Source organism: Drosophila navojoa, chromosome 5 (assembly GCF_054131105.1).
Source record: "Drosophila navojoa isolate 15081-1374.11 chromosome 5, UAZ_NAV_1.0, whole genome shotgun sequence".
NCBI classification, from domain to species: domain Eukaryota; kingdom Metazoa; phylum Arthropoda; class Insecta; order Diptera; family Drosophilidae; genus Drosophila; species Drosophila navojoa.
The window spans coordinates 1,763,532-1,780,041 of record NC_142893.1 but is presented as its reverse complement, the minus strand read 5'-3'; the positions used below and the strand labels follow the sequence as shown (position 1 = coordinate 1,780,041).

Genomic DNA, 16,510 nt, shown 5'->3' with positions numbered 1-16,510 from the left:
ATCTTAAGATGGTGAAATAATTATTTAAATTTATTTATTTACACAAACATTCGGAAAAATTGAATACCATATTGCTTAGTATGTCTAATTGAAATAACTTTGTTATGTACACATTTTTTTAAACAAATTAAAAAATCTTGACTATTAATTATGTTAATCATAAATATTAATCATTATTTTTAACTATGCATTGAGTGACAAATGTCTGAGCCATCACACACTGTGGGCTTTGTGTCCAGCGATGGGTCGGACAGTTTTTAAAATATTCCATATAGGTGCAGCCAAGCACAATGGCTGAAAATGGACTGCATTTTGGTTGCTTTGGATTAAATTGTTGAATGGCTGCCAATCTACGCTGAGCTTGTGGCTCACATTTGGTAAACGCAGCAGTCATAGCCTCCACATAAAGCGTATCATTTGGGAATTTGGCAGTTAAATCGTTTCGTATATGCTCCAAGTTGAGAGATTTCGGCTCTCGTTTGTACTGTGATGTTGTGAGAATGCAATCAGCCAGGCACTAAGAGAAGAGATAAGCGATAGTTAGTTAGTTAACTATCGAAGTTCAGAAAATGGCCCTGTCCTTGACCTGAAACTAATGTTGTTCATTCCTACTTACCGTTGCCGTATCCAAGTTAGGCGGTCCATTTGGTGTACCTACAACTTTCTCTGTACATTTTTCGGCAATTTGATCGCGTCCTCCATCCCGGCAGCAAAGAGCAGGATCCTTAAATTCGAATTAGGTTACCAAATTACAAGAAAATTCCAGATAACTTCAGTAGATTTCTTACCAATAATGGTGGCGGTTTTTGGCAGTCAATTGTTTGGCCATATGCAATCGATCCATATCCCAGCAAAATGAAAACCACAATATTTTTAGAACTCCACATAGCTGCAGCTATTGCTGTTTTGAATGATGCTTAAACTCAAACTGTAAAAATAGTTTAGACAAGTAACGTTTTTATATGAATGGAGAGACAGTTCAGCTGGCTATTAGAACCAGCCACGCAGAACAAATAACTCTGGGCAGGGGTTCATTGTTGCAATTGTTTGCTATTTGGTGCCAATGTCAAATCTAATACCATATTTTGGAACGTTGACATCGTGGACATGAAAACTGGTTAGTTTCATCAAATGAATTTTCAATATACACACATATCTCTCTCGATAAATTAAAAAGTAATTTTAGAGGAAGTACAATTAGCGCATTTAGCTATTCAGATTTCAAGGTGACAACTTTTATAAAAAAAAAGCAAAACCACACATGTTTATGATTATTGATAATTATTGGTAATCCCAAAATTGAAATGCTTAACGGTCATTGGGGTCACTTTTTTTGAGTCTGTCAAAGCTTTTAAAAAATTATCAGGAGAGTGATTGAACTAATGATATTAGTGTAGTGTTCCAATTAATTGTAAGTTGCAAGGCACTGGTCAAAATATTTAAAAATGATGTGCTTTCAATTTAAATGGCATTGGTATTGGTATGCCTGCTTCCTTACATTTAACCAGTAGTGGCCATTAGCCATAGTGGTTAGTGGTTTAACCACTAACATAAGTCTACACTCTGTTAATGATTAACATAGCCCTCTCAGCTGTTGGTTGGTTGGCTATCGAAATCGGATATATCGATAAGAAACGCAAGTCGAAGCAAGCAGATGGATGTGAATAATAAAATGTATTTAGACAAACACAAATAAAAATAACTAATAAATGGTAAATTCATTTAATTTTATATTTAAATAACAGATTAATTGTGGGCGATGTGCGCGGTCGCTTCAAGCAGCTGTTCAGCCGAGTGGAGCAGGTTAACAAAAAAGCGGGACCATTTGAGATTTTGTGCTGCGTCGGTGATTTTTTTGGCGCCGAAAAACAAAACGAGGAACTAATTGCCTACAAGAATGGCTTTAAACACAGTAAGTGGAGTGGATTTAAACTGAAATTATTGTAATAATTAAATGCTATAGCTTTATGTTTATTTTACAGTTACCGTGCCCACTTATATACTGGGACCCAATAAGGAGGAGGATAAAAAATACTACGAAGATTTGTCAGATGGCGAAATCTGCACGAATCTAACATATTTGGGCAAACGAGGAGTTTATACGCTTAGTAGTGGGGTTAAAATTGCCTATTTAAGTGGCGTTGAAGCAGCAGCGAGCAGTGGACCGAAATGCAGCGAGCATGAATTTACTAAAGCTGATGTACAAGCCGTGCGCAATTCCTGTTTGATTGCAAAGAACTGTGGCACGGATTACAGAGGCGTGGATGTACTCTTAACTTCCCAATGGCCATACGGCATGCAGGAGGAACAGAATGTAACTAATTGCATATATGATGCATTCTAGTTTATAATCAAATTATTGCCTATTTTATACACCTGACAGTCGAAGGCGTCCAAGCTGATTTCGTTTCTGTGCCGTGAAATTAAGCCTCGCTATCATTTCTGTGCGATCAATGGTGTCTACTATGAGTGCCCGCCCTTCCGAATGCCCAAGGATGATACTACGCAATTTGAGCTGTGTACGAGATTTATATCACTCGCTGACGTGGGCAACGCAAATAAGGCTAAATATATTTATGCTTTGAGCTTAAAGCCTGTGGACAAAGCGCGTTTGCTTGATCTGGTGCAGAAGACAACAAATGAAATCGAATGCCCGTTCATTGGCTTGAAGATGGATGGCGTTATTAACCAGAATGAAACGGTGAGTTTTTGCAATATTTACTTATATACATAAAATTATCTTTCTGTTATAGTCGGAGAGTCGACAATACTTTTATGATATGGACTCGAGTGGCAATCGGAAGCGACGCAGCGAAACGGACAAACGTGATAAGCGACCAAGGATAATGCATATAGACCAAGGTATGAAATATTATCAGAAATTATTATGAATGCGTTTCAATTTATTGATATCGCTTTACAGATAACTGCTGGTTCTGTTTGTCCTCGGAGAAAGTGGAAAAACACTTGATTATCGCCGTGGGTGAACGTTTCTATTTGGCATTGGCCAAAGGGCCTATAAATAGTCATCATGTTTTGATCTTGTCAACCCAACATATACCTTGTGCTGCTCAGCTCAGCTCAGAGGATTGGGAAGAGCTGCTTAAATTTAAAAATGCTTTGCGTAAACTCTTCCAAAGCCTGGGACAAGTTGCTTGCTTTACAGAGCGACATTATAAGACTTCACATTTGATTATAGACGTTATAGGCTTCGAGGAGGGCTATGCGTGGAAAATAAAACATAGTTTTGAGGTAATGTTCAGACTACATTTATATTTCGTTACAAGTTTATTATAAAGTTTAAACTAACAGTTCATTTATTAAGTCATAAATATCCGATTTATAATATTCCCGCTTTCAGGATAAAGCTGAGGAGTTTAATTTAGAATTTGAAACATTGCCCGCCTTGACTTCTCCCAAAATGCTACCTGAAGTGGGTCCCTATTTCCTGGCAGAGCTGCCCGATGATACCGCCCTAATTACACGACAAATGAAGCATTTTCCACTGCATTTTGCCAGGTGCGTTGCCTGGACTTGAAATGGTTTGCTTATTCATAGTTATTTATAAACTATTATAATTATATTTATAGAGATGTTTTCTGTTCGGAGAACTTGTTAAATTGTGATGAGAAAGTGAATTGGAAGGATTGTCTGCTTGACAATGAGGAGGAGAAAGCAAATGTTGTTGAATTTCGTAAACGCTTTGCGCCCTTCGATTTTACAGATGATTGATTGATTGTTTGCTGATTGATGATTAAAAGCAGAACATAATTCGTGAGTTCAAAAATTCTGTTTTACTTATTGCATATACTATTGCCATTGCAATTTAGTCTAAAATCTATTATGTATACTATTTGCAGATAGTATTATGTTTAAGAGTCTCTTTGATAGATTTTGTTAAGTATTTGCAAGAATGTTTGATGCGGCACTCCCCGAGATGTTTGCTGTATGTGAGTTTTTATCATATTGTAAGATTCCTCCTCGAATATGGCATATGTAGAGGGCAAGCTAAGCTCTTTATATAGAGCCTTAACACGCTCGACTTTGAGGGGGTCTGCAAGTACAAAATTGAAACATTTAGTTGCATCTGAGTATAAATAGCTTTTTCATCTTTACCATTTTGTCCGTAACAGTCTATCATGATTTGCTTCTGCTCCGCATTGGCGCGCTGCATGGCCACCACAGCGAGCCAGGAGCATTTGTTGTCCTGTATGTCGGTGCCCACTTTGCCGGTGACCTCTGGATTGCCAAAGCAGTCAAGAAAATCATCTTGCACCTGGAAAAAGTGGCCCATTTCAAGTAGAATCGTCTTTGATTGTCTAAATGCTTCGGCGTCTTTGTAGCTGCAAAGATAATTAGGTTCTTATATAAATCACTAATCAGAGTTGTCAATTCATACCCAGCTAGATGCATGGCTAGCGCAAAGGGCAGATAGAAGGAATAATGTGCCGTCTTATTTTCCACAATTGCCTTGTAGGTCTCCATAGTAAAGTCTGAGACACTTTTATTTGAGTTGAGCAAATCGAGAGACTGTCCACAAGTTGTGATGTAGGTGACCTCGTGAAACAGCTCCATCAAAGCCACATAACAATCCAAATGACTGAAATGTTGCTTAAGTATCGCATACACGGCATTCTCTATCATTAGGGCATCATTAATGGCTATGAGGCCCACTGATTCTACCTGATGCCAGCACTTTTGGCCTCTGCGCGTGATACTATTATCCATCACATCATCCGATATAATGAAGAAACTTTGCAGCTGTAATTTATGAACAATTAAAATATTTAAATTTAGTAATTTTGAGTATGTCTCGACAAGTCCTCACCATTTCGACACACCAGCCCAAATATTGAGCTAGTTTTATATTCTCAGGGGTTAGGTCTTCGGCAGGCACTAGATTTTTGTATGTGAGCACCGTTAAGATGCCACGATTCTTTTTGCCACGGGGCACATTGTATTGCAAGACCTGGGCGAACCATTTCACAGCATCATTACAATTGAATCCCTTTGTATAGGTGGTTAGGTCACGGACCACATCTGAAACGGTATAAATAAAATATCATTCATATACAAATATATAAATGCAAATATTTTAGCATTATTATGCTAATTGATGATCACCTGGAAATACGGCCATAAAGTCACGACTTTCATCTTTTGAAACTGTGACGCGCGCTGCAATTGGCACCGAATGATTTTGAAGCGTTGATAAGGTTCTGTGGAAAACCCGAAATATGAATAACGTATATATAGTAATAACAGAAAAATACTGCTACAAATGATGGTTGTTGACGGAAAATACTGTTGCAACAGCTGTCTGCGGCCTACGTGACCGGCCACTTTCACTCCATCTATACCACGCCCCTAGCGGTCCGAGCAGTAAACAGCATCACAATGTAAACAATTTCGGTTTCATCTTCTGTTTTCTCTTACCTCGTTGTCTTCTTTAGTTTCTGCTCGATGACTAATTCAGAGGGCAGGCCGCCAATTGTATCCACAGATTTAACTTCGTCGCTGGTTGATATAAATCTACTCATTAATGCAGGGCGCTGCAGTAAACGCTGCTGCGGCAATAGCTTTTGCGCTAACTTAAACATGTTTGGGGCTATTTTCTAGAAGTTATGCGTTTTTCAACGCAATACAAGATCGATTTAGTCTATAGTTGATATTACTATTCTTGCTACATTCACACAGAGCTTCTTCAGTCTTTTGATAATTTCGGCAGCACTACAGTTCAAAAATTTTACTTAAAATTGAATTCGTCGTAAAAAGAGAACAGTCGGTTGTTGCGCACTTGACATAAATGTTTGCTAGTCGAAAGTCGAGAGATTTTTGACCCACCAACTAGTGTGGTCGCGACTCGTGAGTCTAAATATTCATATGGCCAGCAGAAATACTAAAACTATCGTAAAAAACTCCACATATATCGATTGTTGGACGCTTCGATAGATGAGTTGTCTCAACGTTGTTGCACATCGCTAATCGCCGAAAAGACTGGAGCGCAGGCAAATAACAAGAAAAATAAAAATCGTAGTTTGTTTCTGTTTTATAACTACATCATGATGGATGAGCAACTTATTGATGAAGTAGCTCAACATGGTGTCATCTACAATCGGCAAAAGTATTATTTAAATGGCAGCGCCAGCGGCGGGAAATACGAGACCAAGGACGAGGCTTGGCAGCTCATTGCGTTGAAGCTGCGGACAGACGGTAAGCCCAATAAAAAAGTTTCAACTCGATTTGCGCTAATTAGCTGAGTAAACTTAATAAACAAATACACTTTGATTGGCAGTGGAAACGTGTAAGAAGCGATGGAAATATCTGCGTGAACGTTATGTATCACAACGCAAACAAGGCGATCCACCTGTTTACGAGCATTTATCTCGTCCATACTTGGAAAAAATGAAATTCCTGGATCAGCATATACAGCCGCGTAAATCCTATCGAAACGTGCCCAACTTTTTGACCTCACCGCAATCGGCGAACAGCTCCAATTACAGTGAATATAATGTGGATTCCAAGTCGAATAGCTCACACAAGAATATGTCGCATTTCGGTGGCCAGAATCATCATTATCATCATCAGCAACAGCAACAGTCGGGAACGGTAGATCAGCAGCATCCAATGAATGCACTAAGCACAGCTGCAGCCTCAGCTCTAGAGAATGTCAATGGACAAGTGAAAATAGAGGCGGAAATATTTAGAGATTTTGCGGCAGCCGTAGCCTCGCAGCAACTTCAGCATATATCACAATCACAAATGCAGCAGCAACAGGCGGCGGCTGTGGCCGCAGTTATGGCTGACTCTTCGCAGGGCTATCAGGAGCCGATAATGAATGGCACTGGCAGCACAGGTGGCCTTACCTCCACGTCTTCCTCAATGAAATCACCGCTGTCGTCCCCTCTGCCTGGTATGGGTGCAACTCAGACCACACAGCAAGAGGAGCAGGCGACTGCAATAGCGTCTCAACAGTCAGCTGTACATTCCTCATCCAATGTTCAGGCTAACTACAGTCATAAGAGCAGCGATGAAATGCATTCCTCCTCCAATTATCACAATAAGAAGCCCCGCGTGCAACTGAACTCGAATGGTGTCAGCAATCATGCACAGCATGCCAGCAACGGTATATCTAATCCAAATGGACATTTTGGCCAAGACACCGATGATGACTCGGATGACAATAGCACTGATCTAATGGAACCACAGACAATGTTGCACCATGATAATCACTACAACAATTCAATCAATATGCAACGCAACAACTCAAATGGTAATGTCAATGGTAATAATAATAATAATCAACAGCAGCAGCAACATCAGCAACAACAACAACATCAACAACAGCAGCAACAACAACAACAGCAACATCCGAATATGTTTCCATCGAATACGGATTTTCTCTTCCAGCTTTATCAGCAGTTACCACAGCAACAGGCTGCTGGTAGCTCACATGCTTCCAACTTTGGCAAGTTCCAAACGCCATCAAATCCACATGGCATGCAACGTTCCTCGGAACATTTACTGGGTGAACTGGTCACCACGGAGCTGTTGAAAATGAATAAAGATCGTCGGAAAAATGTACAAAAAAGAATATTGGAAATACTCTTCTTTGATGATTAGGCAGCAGGGCAGCAGAGTCCTACAGTATTAAGAGTTTCTGTTGTACATAGTGTATATATAGGGTATATGCGATTATACATATTATTTAATTTATGTTTTAAGCTTAAAGGTTGCATTCAGAAGTTAAATTCAAAAATGTAGTAAAGAGGATAAATTATATAGTTGGATAAGTATAGTCCAACACTTATTTAGTATGTTTTGTCGACCTGTTGAATTGTATATCTAGATATATATAATTATATACATGTTTAAACATTAATTCTTCATTATTATTTGAGCTTAAAGTTTTCGTAAGTTGTCCGGTTTTCCATAACTTTGTTCGTTAGCCCACCAAGGCATTTGAAAGGATGTTTCATTTGCACTAGTCATGAACTAAGTATATTGAAAAATTTTCCAATTAGAGCTTAGGTTATTATTAAGCGGGTTTAATGTATAATGTATACCTAGTATACTTAATTAAGCTAAGTAAAACTCATTTATAATTTATTCAATTTATGTTTAATAAAATGTATATGTAACTATATATATATCTAAATATATATATATATATGAGTGTATGAACGTAGGTTTAGTTAATGTTTAGCCATATTAAGAACGGTTAGATGTAGTCTATATATATATATATATATATGGGAATCTATGTTATGGTCTGGAAACCCGCCGTATCCTTCAGTTCGAGTGGCTTCCACCATAGATCTACGCTGTGATGAGTTTTCGGATTGGGCGTATCACAACCCGTCGTACAATTCGACTTATAATTATCAGCTGGGTCTGGCGATTGGAGAAAGATATTATGTATTACATATGCATATATGATGTGGGATATATCATTATCGGATGCCTACCATATTTATGATCGTGGTCCTCGTCACAGTTTCTGGGACAGAAGACGACCTTCACATCGATGGGCTCGTATACCTTCAATATTAGCTCGGGCACCTTTTCCGTCGTATAGTAGCCGGCCGTTGTATACTCTAATAATGATGAACGATTCGTGTGAGTCACTGGGGGGTTGCTATTGCTAGCGCTGGCCGCTTGTAGCGGCATTAGGTGTATGCTTTGATTCTTTGATTGCAGCAGCCACGGCTTTTGATTAACCGTTAGAATCTCTTGGTGTGTGGATGCTGCTGCCAATTTTGTCTGTTGAGTGGTGCGAGTGGTTGGTCTGGTGGTTGCTGTCTCTAAGTCCCTTACTTGACTAAGACTTTGCAGCGTCTGTAGTTTTTCTTGACGTGTATTTCTGAACTTCTCTGTAGTTGTCGCTTGTGTGGTGCTCGTGGTTGTGATTGTGGTTGCTGTGGTTTTAGGGTTTACTGTGTGTTTGTTTAGTTGCAATTGCTGTATTGAGTTTTTCATAAAACTGAACATCTCTTGCCGTGTGGGTCCTGGTGTTGGCTGTGTCTTGCGAGTGGTGCTGCTGGATGTTGTTGTGGTTGTTGTATTGGGCGTTACTGTGGTGCTGTTCGCTTTCAATTGTCGTGTAGGATTTTCTTTCAGTGTGGGCTTCTCTTGGCGCGTGGCTACTGCAGCTTGTGGAAGCGTGTTGTGAGTGGTGCTGGTGGTTGTAGCTGTAGGGCTTACGCTGTGGCTTGCTGCTGCTTCTGTCTGTGTGTTGCTGCTAGTGGTGCTGGTGGTTGTTGTGTTGGGTTTTACTGTGGTGCTGTTTGATTTCAAAAGTTGTGTACGACTCGATTTTATCTCCTGGCCCCTATTTGATAGTGTGGTGCGAGCATTGCTTGGAGATACTGTTGCTGTTGCTGTTGCTGTTACTGTTGTTTTGGCTTTTACTATGCTGTTGCTATCTAGAAAATTGTCATGCTTTGATTTATGCTTTGATATTTCATTAAATTGCTTCGCTGATTGCTTGAGAAATGCGGGTACTGGCAGCGGCACACTTTGTGGCTTAAGTGCAGAAGTCTCGGACATTTGTTGCTGCTTGGCCTCGCTCGTTAACCCATTCACCTGGTGGAGAGACGGGTGCAGGGAGTGTCGCTTGGCCGTGGCGGCTCTAAGCGCTGCCTGCTTAATAGTGGCCTCTGTGGCTACGCCAGTGGCTCTGTCTGCTTCCTCTGCATCGTTTACATACTCATAATCCTCATCGTCGTAGTATTCTGAGCTGCTGCCTATTGCGTTTAAGCTCTTGGTTGTTGTGGTACGTGCTGTGGTGCCCGCAGTTGTGCTACTGCTGCTGCTTCTGCTGAGTGGTGCTAAGGTGGTGCTCGTTCTGCTCAGCTTCTGTCTTAGCAGACGCATCAATAGGCTTTTTGGCACGCTCAAGTCATTTCGACTGCTTGTAATTTCATTAGCAAACAAGTTGGGACTCTTGCTGGTGGTGGAGCTTAGTGGTGCAGGCGGCATGGTGTTGGCTGCTTGAATTATTTTCTGTTTTAGCAGTTGGATCAGCGTCTGCTTTTGGGCATTCAAGTCGGGTTTTGCGGTGGTCTGTTGAGCCTCTTCCATGGGCTCATCATTGGCATAGTCCGAATCCACATAGTTTTCGGAGTAATCTCTATCATCGGATTTGGATGCGGTTGCATTAGCTACAGCTGGCACCGGCACACTGGAGCTAGTTTCTAGCGGATCGATGGCAGCAGCTGCTGGTGGGGTTATTGGTTTTGTGGTGCTTTCCACTGAAGTTATCGTCGCAGTGGTGCTCTTGGTGGTGCCAGCTGTACTGTTTATTACTGGCTTTTTATCTGCCAGATCATGCTTATCAACCACATTCTCCAGCTCATTCGTATCGTACTCGCTATCATAGTACTCCGAATCGTCAGCTTCAGCTTCTTTGGTGGCATTTTGTGGTATTGGTAATTCGCGCGTCAGCTGCTTGATCGACTGCCTCAAGGACACGGCTATAAAGGGCTTCGATGTGGCCAAATTGTGCCTCGCCATTTGGGCAAAGGTTACCTTCGATACGGGTGCAGCTGTTGTCGATATCACCTGGAAGAGCTTCTTGAGTATATGTGCTGCAGCTATGCTGGACATGGTCGAGGGCTTTGCTAGTGGCTTTTCCGTTGTCCACTTCGCTGTGGTGCTGTCCTCTTCCGGTGCGGGCTCATCGTTCATATAATCTAGGCTACCCTCGCTGGAAACTAAGCTCTTGGACAACAGCGAGGATGGCGAATCTCTTTCACCAAATAGATTTTTGCTCGATTTGTTTATAACAAATTGTGTTTCGGTTTCTGTGTGTTTGATGTTGTTGAGTTGTTGTTGTTGCTGTTGTTGTTGTTGCTGTATGCATTGTGTGTCTGTAAAGCAGTTGATTGAGTGTGGTTGAGTGTGTAAACTTGGTATAAGCTGCCCACTTGGAGTTGTGTGTATAAAAAGACATTGGGATAATATAAATTCGTTTGAGACTTACCTTCAGATTGACAAGGAGGCAGTTTGGTGGCCGTGGTTAGCTCCGATGTTGCAGTGGTGTTTGTTGTTGTTGGCGCCAGAGTTGTTGGTTGTTTGGTTGATGTCACTATCGAGGTTGTTGGACTCGGGGTTGTTGGTCTTGCGGTTGTTGTTGGTTGAGCAGTTGTGGTTGGCTTGATGGTTGTCGATGTCTTAGATGATGTTGCTGGCTTGGGAGTTGTTGTTGCCTGAGAAGTTGTCGTTGGCTTAGGACTTGTTGTTGGCTTAGCAGTTGTCGTTGTATCAGCAGTTGGGGATGGTTTAGGAGAGGTTGTAGGAGCTGTTGTGGGCTTAGGAGTTGTCGTTGGCTTAGGTGTTGTTGCTGGCTTGGAAGTTGTTGTAGGCTGAGTAGTTGTTGTAGGCTGAGGAGTTGTTGTAGGCTGAGGAGTTGTTGTAGGCTGAGGAGTTGTAGGCTGAGTAGTTGTTGTAGGCTGAGGAGTTGTTGTAGGCTGAGGAGTTGTTGTAGGCTGAGGAGTTGTAGGCTGAGTAGTTGTTGTAGGCTGAGGAGTTGTTGTAGGCTGAGGAGTTGTAGGCTGAGTAGTTGTTGTAGGCTTGGGTGTTGTAGTTGGATTCGATTTTGTCGTTAGAACGCTTGTTGTTATTGGCTCAGCAGTTGTTACCTCCGATGTCGTAGTGGCTGGTGTTGTAGTTGTTGTTGGTGTAGTCGTAGTTGTTGTTGGCCTGGGAGTGGTTGTTGCCTCAGTAGTTGTTGTTGGCTTAGGAGTTGTGGTTGTAGGCTTGGGAGTTGTTGGCTTGGGAGTTGTTGGTACTGGTGTAGTTGGGGCTTGACTAGTTGTGATTGGCTTAGGTTTTGTCGTTAGTTTGGAAGTCGGAATTTCATTGGTGGTTTCTCGCTTAAAAGTAGTTGATTTTACAGTTGTTGTCGGCTCGGGATTAATTGATGTAGACTTAGGTGATGTTGTGGGCCTAGGCGTTGTTGTTGTAGGCGTCGTTGGTTGAGGAGTTGTTCTTGATGGAGTCGTTGATTGAGTTGTTGTAGTTGGTTGAGCTGTTGAGGGTTGAGTTGTTGTTGCTGGCTGAGGAGTTGTTGTTGGTTGATGTGTTGTTGTTGGTTGAGGCGTTGTTGTTGGTTGAGGAGTTGTTGTTGTCGTTGGTTGAGTAGTTGTTGAGGGTTGAGTTAGTGTTGTTGGCTTAGGTGTTGTCGTTGGTTGAGAAGTTGTTGAGGGTTGAGTTAGTGTTGTTGGCTGCGGAGTTGTTGTTGGCTGAGGTGTTGTTGTTGGTTGAGGCGTTGTTGTTGGTTGAGGAGTTGTCGTGGGTTGAGGAGTTGTCGTTGGTTGAGAAGTTGTTGTTGTCGTTGGTTGAGAAGTTGTTGGTTGAGGAGTTGTTGATTGAGAAGTTGTTGTTGTGGGTTGAATTGTTGTTGGTTGAGGAGTTGTTGAGGGTTGTGTTGTTGTTGTCGGCTGGGGAGATGTTGTTGATTGAGGAGTTGTTGTTGGTTGAGGGGCTGTTGTTGGAGGAGTTGTTGTTTGTGTACGAGCTGTTGTTTGCTTCGTTGTTGTTTGCTTTACAGTTGTTGTGGGCTTAGGAGTGGTTATTGTGGTCGTTGTCGGCCTTGTTGTTGTCGTTGGCTGTGAAGTTGTTGTGCTTGGTTTCTTAGTTGTTGTAGAGGTCTCTGTTGTCGTTGAAGGTGTGGTAGCTGGTGGTGGCCTCACAGTTGGCCTCGTTGGCTTTGGCTTAGTAGGTGTTGGCTTGGTAGTTGTTGCTGGTGCGTCTGATGTACTAAGCACCACTGTGGTAATGATTGGCTCTTCAGTTGTCGGTGGGATTGTGCTTTTGGGCGCCGGCGGCAGTATAACAATTTTTTTCTGGATTAAACTTCTGAAGCCAACACTTGACGGCTGAACCTGAAAAGTCCTAAACTCTAAGTTACTAGACGGAGAGTCCGTGCTTTTGGCAGTTGTAATGGAAGTTGTGGTTGGAGCCGTGGTAGAGTCGGTCTTTTGGTAGGAAGGATATGTAGGGTAGGGGCGCTTCGGAGGGTATTTATCACAATCTGTTTCTGGCTTGTCCGTTGTTGGGATGATAACAATTTTTACTGAAGATTCTGGGTCTGGAGTCTCTTCAAGCAGCGCTGCTGGCTCTATGAGCGGACTTCCGTAGTTGTAGCTAGGATATGCGGGATTTGCCGGGTAGTAAGGATATGCAGGATACGACGGATATGAAGGATACGAAGGATACGAAGGATATGACGGATATGATGGATAGTCTGGATATTTGTTGGTGGGTGCTGTAGGCGTGGCCACCGTTGTCGCCGTTGTTGGTTTGGGTGTAGGCTTCGTAGGCAATATAACTATTTGAAGACGTTGCTTGGGACTTTCAATGCTTGGTGCTTTAGAGTCCTCGGATATCGAGCTAGTTTCGGGCTGCTCTGGTTGCTTCTCTCGTGCCCCAGTGTCAAAGTCTGCTTCGGAGACATAGGGCTGATAAGGCGAAATAGGTGCATAGGATAGATAGCCTTGGCAATCGACTTCATGATGGGGTCGGCAAAGTTTTCGCTTCGGGTCGTAGCTGTTGTTGCCAGGACATCTATGAAATATACGGTGTTCCATTAAATTGCATACGATTAGAGTCTCGTAGGAAACTTACTTGAAACGCGTTTGCAAATAGTTTCCACTAGGCTGTAATTTGCAGGTGTAGTACAAGGCGCAATCCTTCGGTGATCTAAACGTGCCCTCTGTCGTGCATTCGGGAAACTTGAGCTCGCAGTTCTCTGGTATATAGCTGCCGCTGTTCGATATCTCAGTCGAAGGACACTCATCGCCGGGTATGCACTTGCCTTCCAGTTGCGAGAATATGGTGCCTGTGGGGCAGCCGTAGAGCTGAGGCGTCAAATTCCTATCGCATTTGTAATAGATTCTGCAATCGTATTGATAGGCGAAGCGACCCTCCTTCTTGCAAATCGGTGGATAATCGGGATTCACGCGCTCCACGCAGCGGCCAGTGGCTGAGCTGAATTTCTGAATGGGTAGAGAGATGATGGAAGCGATATCATAGTATAGGTCTAGTAGAATCAGAAGGAGAGTAGCCTACCTTCAGTTCGGGGCATTTGCTGAAGATGACGCAGTTGGGTTGGCACACATAGTAGTATTGCTGCTGATCGGGATGGGGCTTTATGCCCACGTAATTCCTTGAACAACGATTGTTCTTTCGATATGAAAAGAAACACAAATGTAACTTGTCGCATATGGATATTCACAGATCAGCTAAACCTACATAGTCCACAGCTATAGGATTTCCGCCACCCGGCAGGAATCTGTGCACGCCGTAAATGCTGTCGTAATAGCTGCCCGGCGGGTTGTAGAGCATCGGACTGGGCCGAACCCCAGCATAGGCTCTAGCGGCCGCATACGTATAGGGCGAGTAATAGTACGGATTATGTGGAGGCGGATGAGGAATGCCATATCCACGCGGCACTTGCAGCGAGCGGGCATTGATGGCCACCACAAGGGCCAGCAGCCAGATGGAGGTCGTCATAGTATTAGCCACTCGATTATACTTTATTTATAGATATCGTTTATATGTGATCAGTTATGGGTTATTTCAGTTAACGGGTTTCGTCTTCCCTTTGTTTGTTTTTTGATTGCACATTAGTTGAAACCGAATTTCGCGCTTTGATTATCCTTTGCTGCGGGCGCGCTCGCGCTTCGTTTGTTACTTGTGGCTTAGAGTCGTAGTGCACGGCTTTTAAATGCACTTTGTTCGCTTTAAGAATGTTGCATAATTGAAATGCCAAATGTGCTGATGCGTGATTTATGCTGAAGAACCTAAACGCAGTCGCTGCTCGCTTCTTGCTGCTCGCTGCTGCAAGAAAATAAGCCAACAATATTTTCTCACTTCGTCTAAGCGCGCTGCATCGATTCATGAGTGCACGCCACGTGCGCCGAGAACCGGAAGAGAAGCTGCTAAAGCATCGCAGCATTGCTGCAGCTCCAAAGAATACCTGACCCAAGCTCATCTTGATGCTTTGCTCTGGAGCGAGATGGCGAGCGTTTGGCTTCCGTTGCGACTACAATTTTTTGTTGTAGTTCTTCTTGCTTTCTTGATTTTTATTTACCACAGTTAGCATATGGTGTGAGTAACTGTACCCTATAATTGTGGTGATAGTGGGTATATTGGTTTTGCTGTGGGACTCGGCCATCTCTGTGGTAGTTCTTCCCTTTTGTACATCCATTTGACTTTGGCTTCCTCTGGCGACTCGTCAATGGATCTTCTTTTGTTCATTTGTTCATAAATCTTGTTGTCTTTTACCAACGTTGCTCTACTTACAACTCTGTCCTTATCATATCATTACCTACGATGTAGTCAAATAGGGATATGGCTCCACACATCCTGGTCTAGACCTCCTTCTACCTATTTCTATTTCTACCTAATTTTCGATAGACATTCCTCATCGAACTGAACTCTTGACCTCTTCATTATCATAATCCAGGGTATTGCATAGTTTGCCACTATCACTCCGTCGCACTTGTTTTTGTTTTAACTCGTGGACGTGATCGATGCGGCTGCAGTTGTTGATGCCGGAACAAGAATCGTACAATGATTAAGCGAAATGCTTCCATGCGGTATGATAAAAAAACCAACTGGGCCTGATATAGTTAGCATGCCTTTGGCATGGCAACAATCGTCTATCCATCCATAGCTGCTCGTATTATTGAATATTTTAAATAGCTATAAGCTAGTATAGATCAAAGATAGATATTGTTCAGTATGGAAGCTAAGAACCATTCATGTAACCCGCTCGTAATTGTCATTGACAATCGTGAAGCGTTTCTTCTGTAATTGTTTATTTTACTTTTTAATATTTACACGTAGGCGAGAATTACGCATAGAAATATTTTCGTGCTGGTGCGTCTTTTAACACGTTCACAGTTCTTAGCCGAAGCGGCACGAATTTTCGGCTAGACGCAGAAAAACCCCGTACCGATAAAGCCCGGTATTCACATGCATATACAAATATATATATATATTGATGTATGTGTGTATTTTTGGAGTAGTTATGTTATAATATAGATGTGCACTTACACAAAAAAAGGGCTCTTGCATAAGCCCTTAGTTAAAAATAACTGTAAACGGTCACGTTTTGTATGAAAAAAACTCATCATTGCTCGAGAATTACAATTATTTTAATAGTTATTCTAAACAAATAAGAATTTTTTGAATGGGTGCTTTGGTCTTCTGCTAAAAAATATAAATTGAAAATTTAATAAGCTTAGAGAAAATGGAGTCATATATTTGAATGGACTTAAGCCTCCTTTAAGTATGGCTTCATACCAGAACGGAGCCACTCGGTTAATAAGAAGCTTGTTTCATTTACCTTATATACCCTTTTTTCATAAATATTTCAAATATGCTCTGATTACTATAAGTTTACCATATAAACATGAATCAGTCATCTAATTGGCTTTGAAGTATGACTGCTAATTCGGGGGCTGACAAATCTCTACAATATCTGAAAATTAAGCAGATT

The 16,510-nt window shown here is 42.0% G+C and overlaps 5 protein-coding genes across 21 annotated transcripts; 2 read left to right on the top strand and 3 right to left on the bottom strand.

The window, feature by feature from the left end:
• Positions 1-96: 96 nt before the first annotated feature.
• Positions 97-1,219, bottom strand: Obp47b (Odorant-binding protein 47b). Its single transcript, XM_018102855.3, has 3 exons — positions 789-1,219; positions 617-724; positions 97-517 (listed from the first exon to the last, which is right to left on the bottom strand). The coding sequence occupies exons 1-3, from the start codon at positions 885-887 to the stop codon at positions 167-169; spliced, it is 558 nt and encodes a 185-aa protein (XP_017958344.1). The 5' UTR covers positions 888-1,219; the 3' UTR covers positions 97-166.
• A 346-nt stretch (positions 1,220-1,565) lies between these two features.
• On the top strand, positions 1,566-3,787 carry LOC108654914 (pre-mRNA splicing factor CG7741). The gene is made up of 8 exons (XM_018106517.3): positions 1,566-1,674; positions 1,746-1,912; positions 1,983-2,314; positions 2,384-2,701; positions 2,754-2,862; positions 2,924-3,252; positions 3,362-3,519; positions 3,591-3,787. Exons 1-8 carry the CDS (start codon positions 1,655-1,657, stop codon positions 3,730-3,732), a joined length of 1,575 nt encoding a protein of 524 aa, XP_017962006.1. The 5' UTR covers positions 1,566-1,654; the 3' UTR covers positions 3,733-3,787.
• A 52-nt stretch (positions 3,788-3,839) lies between these two features.
• On the bottom strand, positions 3,840-5,837 carry Fpps (Farnesyl pyrophosphate synthase). Its single transcript, XM_018106520.3, has 6 exons — positions 5,437-5,837; positions 5,125-5,219; positions 4,829-5,040; positions 4,400-4,761; positions 4,117-4,343; positions 3,840-4,054 (listed from the first exon to the last, which is right to left on the bottom strand). Exons 1-6 carry the CDS (start codon positions 5,598-5,600, stop codon positions 3,873-3,875), a joined length of 1,242 nt encoding a protein of 413 aa, XP_017962009.1. The 5' UTR covers positions 5,601-5,837; the 3' UTR covers positions 3,840-3,872.
• Positions 5,838-5,853: 16 nt separating this feature from the next.
• LOC108654915 (uncharacterized) lies at positions 5,854-8,146 on the top strand. Its single transcript, XM_018106519.3, has 2 exons — positions 5,854-6,213; positions 6,296-8,146. Exons 1-2 carry the CDS (start codon positions 6,063-6,065, stop codon positions 7,621-7,623), a joined length of 1,479 nt encoding a protein of 492 aa, XP_017962008.1. The 5' UTR covers positions 5,854-6,062; the 3' UTR covers positions 7,624-8,146.
• On the bottom strand, positions 8,099-14,747 carry Mur2B (Mucin related 2B). 17 transcript variants are annotated; one of them, XM_089262648.1, is made up of 10 exons: positions 14,257-14,746; positions 14,074-14,187; positions 13,630-14,000; positions 12,424-13,569; positions 12,236-12,312; positions 12,119-12,136; positions 12,068-12,082; positions 10,985-11,983; positions 8,469-10,871; positions 8,099-8,394 (listed from the first exon to the last, which is right to left on the bottom strand). In XM_089262648.1, exons 1-10 carry the CDS (start codon positions 14,515-14,517, stop codon positions 8,261-8,263), a joined length of 5,538 nt encoding a protein of 1,845 aa, XP_089118774.1. In that variant the 5' UTR covers positions 14,518-14,746; the 3' UTR covers positions 8,099-8,260. The 17 variants fall into 17 exon arrangements, with proteins under 17 accessions (XP_089118774.1, XP_089118765.1, XP_089118770.1 ...); XM_089262639.1 differs by having other exon boundaries at positions 10,985-12,082; positions 12,119-12,129; positions 12,208-12,312; positions 14,257-14,747; XM_089262644.1 differs by having other exon boundaries at positions 10,985-12,082; positions 12,236-12,340; positions 12,500-13,569; positions 14,257-14,747.
• Positions 14,748-16,510: the final 1,763 nt, after the last annotated feature.